Source organism: Felis catus, chromosome C2 (assembly GCF_018350175.1).
Source record: "Felis catus isolate Fca126 chromosome C2, F.catus_Fca126_mat1.0, whole genome shotgun sequence".
Classification (NCBI taxonomy): Eukaryota; Metazoa; Chordata; class Mammalia; order Carnivora; family Felidae; genus Felis; species Felis catus.
In genome coordinates this window covers 60,468,180-60,475,373 of record NC_058376.1, presented here as the reverse complement: position 1 = coordinate 60,475,373, position 7,194 = coordinate 60,468,180, and the positions used below count along the sequence as shown (strand labels likewise).

At 42.3% G+C, this 7,194-nt stretch overlaps 1 protein-coding gene across 1 annotated transcript in view; it reads left to right on the top strand.

Moving 5' to 3' along the window:
• The first annotated feature begins 504 nt into the window (after positions 1–504).
• DRD3 (dopamine receptor D3) overlaps positions 505–7,194 on the top strand; it is a 34,367-nt gene continuing 27,677 nt past the window's right edge. Inside the window, exon 1 of the mRNA XM_019839742.3 lies at positions 505–774. Coding sequence (XP_019695301.2) covers positions 505–774 — 270 coding nt within the window. The remainder of the gene's footprint in view (positions 775–7,194) is intronic.

The following is a 7,194-nucleotide window of genomic DNA, read 5'->3' as shown; positions in this document are numbered from 1 at the left end:
CTTGAACCACTCTTCCTGCAGATATCTGCATGGTTGGCTTCCTCATGTCCTCCAGGTCTTGACTCAGTTGTCCCCTTCTCCACGAGGGCTTCCTGATTACTCTGATTAAAAAATGCCCTCAGATATCCTACACATACACACACACACACACACACACACACACACACACACACACACACACACTTCTCCCCACCTCCTTACCTCCTTCTCTGATCTATCCTTCTCCAAAATGCATATCACTATTGAACATACTACATCCTTTATTTATCTTATTTCTTACTGTATTTTCCTCCAGAATGGGGGCTACATGAGTGCAAGAATATGTATCCCTTTTGTTCATTGCTGTATTTCCAGTGCTTAAAATACTACCAGGCATATAGAAAGTGCTCAATAATTATTTGTTAAAGCAATAAATAAAAAAGCTCCAAAGTATCCAATTTTATAGACATTGTTTTCTGTCTCCTCCCAGGAAACCCATTGGGGTCACTCTTCTCCCATTGGGCTATGGCGCCTCTGAGCCAGCTGAGTGGCCACATCAACTCCACCTGTGGGGCAGAGAACTCCACGGGGGCCAGCCGAGCCCGCCCACATGCCTACTATGCCCTCTCCTACTGCGTGCTCATCCTGGCCATCGTTTTCGGCAATGGTCTGGTATGTGTGGCAGTGCTGAGGGAACGGGCTTTGCAAACCACCACCAACTACCTGGTGGTGAGCCTGGCCGTGGCGGACCTGCTGGTGGCCACCTTGGTGATGCCCTGGGTGGTGTACCTGGAGGTGAGTAAGCCCCAAGTGCAGGCTGCCTGTGTGACTGTACTTGTCCTTGTCTTCCCTGAGTAGTGGCCTTCCAGGTTCAAAATGCTCCCTGTCATGATCCAGGGACTGGGAAGGAAGGAGAGCCCCTCTCATTCTCCCTTTCATAAGGAAACTGAAGGCCTGAGAGCTGTCATTATCCAGCCTCACTTGCCCATATCAGAACCAAGGAGCTGGGAATTGATTGTGTTCCTGGGTCTCCAACAACCAGGTGACTGGACTTGAGTGAGGAGACTCATCCTAAAAATGCATCAGGTCCAGGGTGCCTGGATCTCAGGGTCATAAGTTCAATCCCCACATCACATTCCACGCTGTGCTTGGAGCCTACTTAAAAAAATTAATCAGGTTTATTCTCTTTGCCAATCACATTGCAAAGATGTGGGGGCTTGGGGGAGGCAGTCCATGGGTGTTTGCATCAGTGTTTCAATATATAGAGGGCTGGGGATGTGCAGAAAGGACCTGAGACAACAGTGAGGGTGCAGGGGGACTCAGAAGGAATCACAGAAAAACCAGAAAGAATTTTTTAATGAATGAGGGGAAAAAGAGAAAAAAACAGTCTGCAAATAGATCAGACTTCTTTTGATGGTTTAGTTGCCCTCGGACTCAGTTCTTTCCTCCTGGGTACCAGCTCTCCACAGACTCTGCTACCAAATAGACCCAACCTTCACATTTATATTTTTGATGCCTCCATTAATAGTACAGAGCCCTTACCAGTCAGATAATGCAGCAAACCCTGGAGAATTCTTCTGGAGAGAAACAGTTCTTAAATTTGAAAGTATTTTCATTTGAAAGTGCAAAACAGAGTCAGGAGGTGATCAAGACAAAACATCCATTTGCTAACAAAGGAATCAGGGTACACCTGTTCAAGAAACAGATATTCTTACCAGGAAAACATGCAATTACTGAAGAGTTTTTTAAAAAAACACTTTAATGTACTATAAATACGTCTCTCCTGCACCGTGTATCATGTATCATTTTAAAGAGGTATCCAATGAAGGATCAAAATGATGCTATGATTAAGAGAAATTAAAATTCATCAAATTAATATCTCAGTTAATATTAATAGTGAAGGTGACAGTTAATTAAGTATGACATATCACAGGAGAGTAAAAACCTCAACCATAGACTGCCTAGGCTGGTACCCCTATTAAAGAATGACTGGGAACTAAAATTAGACTTATGATCTCAAAGGGGAAACATAAAAGAAAGAAATCAAGAAAATAGAAAAGTAAAGGAAAAGCAGAAAAACATCTAGGCTTATTGGGGCAGAGGTAAAGGCTGAGGGAAGACTTCAAAAAAATAAGCACTAATTTCTCCCAGTTAGGATAATCCTGATGGCAAAAGATCTTATAATTATCTTGACTTTTCTGTCAACCCAAAATGACTGAAGCAACCTTGAAGTCAGAAGCTATATCTTTGTTCTTTTTCTCCTGTAGCCCAAACGTACTACCTGGCACATAATATGTACTAAATAAATATTTGATATATGAATGATTAAATGCATCCTTTCTGTAATGTATGCATTATATGGGCAATTCCTGCTTGTACTGTCTGCAGCTATATCTATTGTTACAATGAATTGTTGTTTTTTTTTTTTTTTTTTACATCTAACAATAGTGAGACTGAAAAGGAGTTAGACACATATGATATTTCTGTTCAAGAGTAAGGCAGACTTTAGGTGCTACAAACCAGTATGGATTATTTAGTGATCCATAATAAATAATATGGACACACCACCATCCCACACCTCAGAGTGTTTCTCAGTATACATTACAAAGATTCTTAAGTCTTTCAGTCAGACAGGTCAAGATGAGGACCTCCATGATAATGAACACCTTAATTGCCTCTGAAATAAAACCAGTCTTCTGGTGTCTATAACAAAGCCATTCAGGGTCACTCATCAACTGTCCATTTGTGGTTGCTTCCAAGACTCTGGATAGACCATATTGGAAAATCTCTGTAGATACCAGTGTAGGATATGGACATTGTGATTTTTCCACACTAGACACCCATGCCATCCCCTGCTAGCCACACCTGCCAAAATTGATGATGTCTCCCTTCTACTGCTGAGTGTAGAAGACTAACTGAGCCCCCAGAGAGCCAGCAGGAAATCTTGCCAGAGGTTTACTGGACTTTCTGTAGGTTAGGTCTATGAGGGTTTTTTTTTTTTTAATGTTTATTTATTCTTGAGAGAGAGAGAGCACCAGCAGGGGAAGGGCCGAGAGAGAGGGAGGCAGAGGATCAGAAGCAGGCTCTGCACTGTCAGATGCGGGGCTTGAATTCATGAACAAACCATGAGACTTTGACCTGAGCTGAAGTCAGAGTCAGATGCTTAACCAACTGAGCCACCCAGGCACCCTGGGAAATTATGAGTTTTCCCTCCTGAGATGAGCTCTGGTGGAGCTCTTGGTTACCTCTCATAAAAACCCATAGGCATTCTGTCCAACAGGTTCTTTGGGGCAAGTATTCAGTAATCAAAATCATGGTCAAATAACTCTACAATCTTATAGAGAAAATTTGAGAGACATCTCTCCACTGGGAAATGGGCTTTGAGACCTCTTTTTTGTCTTACACATTTTCTTTAAAACTCTTAGTCAATGCAACTCAATATTTCTGTACCAATTTGGCCAACAGTCCACTAAGAGTCTCTCTCAATAAAAGACAACATGACTTAAAGCAGCCATAATTAACAGACAGCCAGTTAAGATATTAGACGGTTCTAATCCAAAGGACCAGGTCTCCCTAACCAACCACAGTATATACTTTTCCTCATCTTAAATACCTGCCTGCTTTCTGTGGACTTCAAAAGTAGACAGGGAATCTTAAGGAGAGAAAAGAGTACTTTGAGTCCTTAAAGGGACTGTAACTATATAAGTCCCTGGGTCTCAGAGAAGAGCAAAGCATTATTCTCACTAACTTGTCCTAATGGTCATACGATTTGAGCAGCTGGTCGAGTAATTACATGATCATACCTAAGAGCTCCCTTAGAAAGAGGAAAGGATGCAATGTTGACCATAGCACAGAGACTGCTGTAGGCATGAGGGCACCCAAGAGGAGAGCACAGGAATGAGAAGAACACCACGTGGTGGCCAAACTAGCTGCCAAATTCATAGCTTCCTGTGCTTTGACTTGAATACATCCATATTCTTTGAAGGAAACTTTGGCTCATACCAGCCAGATACCTTCTTTCAAAGGAAAATTGCCAAATTTTGCCAGCTCCAGTATGTATGGCTACAAATATTGGAAAATATGACTAACTGTGGCCTAAACAAATAGGAGTTACTTTTCTCACACAACCAGAATTCTGGAGGAAGTCAATTGTTTGTGTTGATTCAGTTGCACCAGGTGTCATCAAGGACCAATCTCTTCCATCCTTGGCAAACTGGCTTAGTGCCTCATGCTACTCATAGGATGGCTGCCATAACTCTCAGCATCATGGCCATATTCAAAAATAGGATGGGTGGGTATATGCTAACTAACTTGGAGGTAAATTTAAAACTAGATAGATAGATAGATAGATAGATAGATAGATAGGATGGGTGGGGACAGTAGAAAAAGAAATAAAGGGAACGAGGGGTGCCTGGGTGGCTCAGTCAGTTAAGCGCCCAACTTCGGCTCAGGTCATGATCTTGCGGTTTGTGAGTACGAGCCCTGTGTTGGGCTCTGTGCTGACAGCTCAGAGCCTGGAGCCTGCTTCGGATTCTGTGTCTCCTCCTCTCTCTGCCCCTCCCAGGTTCATGCTCTGTCTCTCTCTGTCTCTCAATAGTAAATAAACTGTAATTTATTTTTTTTTAACGAAAGGGAAGGGAAGGGAAGGGAAGGGAAGGGAAGGGAAGGGAAGGGAAGGGAAGTGAGCAGAAGGGAGGAAGGAAAAAAGAAAAGAAGAGAGAAAGAAAGAAGCCCTTTCCCTGGAGTGCCTCAAAGCATCTCCTAAAGGACTTCACTTAAGTTTAATTAGCCAAAGCTGGATCATAAGGGAAGGATACAAGGGAGGATAGAAAAGAAAGTGAAAATGTGGGTTTTATTTAAAAGGAAGATGTGGTGGGAGGAATTGCTGTGAGATAGGCAAATAAAATGTCCCATAACATTGCACTTCTGGTGAAATTCACTGGGATGAATGTCATTCCAGCGTAGGATTATTCTACGGAAAGACTCAGAACTGGGAGTCAGAGGACATGGAATTAAGTGAATCAAATGGAGGTGACAGCTATACTTCCCCTATGTCACAGGCTTCATGATAGGCTTAACTGTCATCAACTGAGAAAGCACTTTGATAACTAAGAAGTGTGAGCTATAAATATCTCAGTTAAGACGCTTTTTCAAGAGACTAAAAACAGAACTACCTTACAACCCAGCAATTGCACTACTAGGTATTTACTCAAAGGATACAAAAATACAGATTTGAAGGGGTACATGCACCCCAATGTTGATAGCAGCATTGTCAACAATAGCCAAACTATGGAGAGAGCCCAAATGTCCATCAACTGACGAATGGATAAAGAAGATGTGGTATATGTTTACAAGGAATATTACTCAGCCATCAAAAAGAATGAAATCTTGCCATTTACAATGATGTGAATGGAGCTAGGGTGTATTATGCTAAGCAAAATAGGTCAATCAGAGAAAGACAAATGCCACATGATTTTACTTATATGTGGAATTTAAGAAACAAAACAAATGAACATATGGGAAGGGGGTAAGGAAGAGAAGAGAGGGAAACAAACCAAGAGACCATTAATGACTGAGAAAAAACTGAGGGTTGCTATAGGGAAGGTGGATGAGGGATGGGCTAGATAGATGATGGGTACTAAGGACGGCACTTGTGATGAGTACTGGGAGTTGTATATAAATGATGAATCACTGAATTCTACTCCTGAAGCCAATATTGCACTGTTAACTAAAATTTAAATTAAAAAGGGTGGGGGGGGGAGGGGAAGATACTTTTAGTTGTAAGTAAAAGAAAACCTAGTTCCAATTGACTGTTTAAGCCAATAAACAGAATGCATTGGCTCTCATACCAGGAACTTTAAAAGTCCTGTGGTAGGGTAGGCTACAGGCACAGTTTGAACAGGGCTCCAGCTCCATTTCCCCACAATTCTCTCAGCTCTCTTTTATGTATTGGCCTTATCCACAGGCACAGGGTAAGCGATAGGCCTTACATGTGTACCCCATACCACTCCACCAAGAGAGGAAATCTGTGTCTCAGAATTCCAAGTAGAAGTGTCAAGGTGTACTTGGATTGAACTGGCTTCTGGCACATGATTTTCTCTGAACTAATCACTGGATAGAAGAGTCGGTTTAGCATAGATGATGTGTTCTTTCCAGAGAACAACCAGCTAGTATGCACTACAGTGGCTTTCACTGATACCATTCTCATCACTAAGGCTCACAGGAGCCTAGGCTTCGGCAGGGGGGCTAGCAGAGGCCTTCTTCAGTGTTCTTTGTCCTCAGGCCTAGCAGGGAAGTTCAGGATAAAAATCATGCAGGTGATCTCAAAGCAGGTTCTATTTTAGAGGGTGTTGGCCTGGCTGTCTCATTAATTCAGTTTGCAGCATTTTCTCGAAAACTCTTTTCTGTGCCATAACAAATAGTTCTATCTCTGATTCCCTCTCAAGGTTTTAATTTCCTGCTTTAGAAGCTGCAGTCTGTGTGGAGCTCCCTCTCCAAGCACAAACATCCCATTTTGTTCCACTCGGTTAACCACCTTTTGTAATGTTTAATGCACTTATATCAGGCCAGAAAGACAACGTAAGCAGCCAGAGGAACATTTAGAATACTAAACTCAGAATACTTGTGTCCCAGGGTGGACAGGCGAAAAGATGTGAGAGTTAAGTAATGCAGACCTAGCAAAAAAGAGCAGGGTGGGGTTCAGGCAAGGAAACTCACCCCAAGGAGTCATCAAGGTCAGATAGTGATGATGAGAAAGAGCTACCGGGTTTTGAGAAAGGAGCCTCTGGCCCTTATAATGATGTTGATTGTTAGAAATAAAGGAGAGTCTGTATTTTATTTATTTATTTTATGTATATATTCTCTTTTTTATCTCTGCTTTTATTTATTTATTTATTTATTTGTTTGTTTGTTTATTGTGAGAGAAAGAAAGAGAGCATGCATGTATGGGGGAGGGGCAGAGAGAGAAGAGGAGAGAGAGAATCCCAGGCAGGCTCCACACTATCTGCACAAAGCCCCGCACGGAGCTCCAGCTCAGGAACCTTGAGATCATGACCTGAGCCAAAGTCGGATACTTAACCGACTGAGCCACCCAGGTGTCCCAAGGAGAGTCAGCATTTTAAATGGGTTCTCCACGAGTCTTACACGTCTAAACTTTGAGCAGTTCTGAGCTAAACCTTTATTATAGGGAGCTGCTTGTTCAAAATACAGACTGTT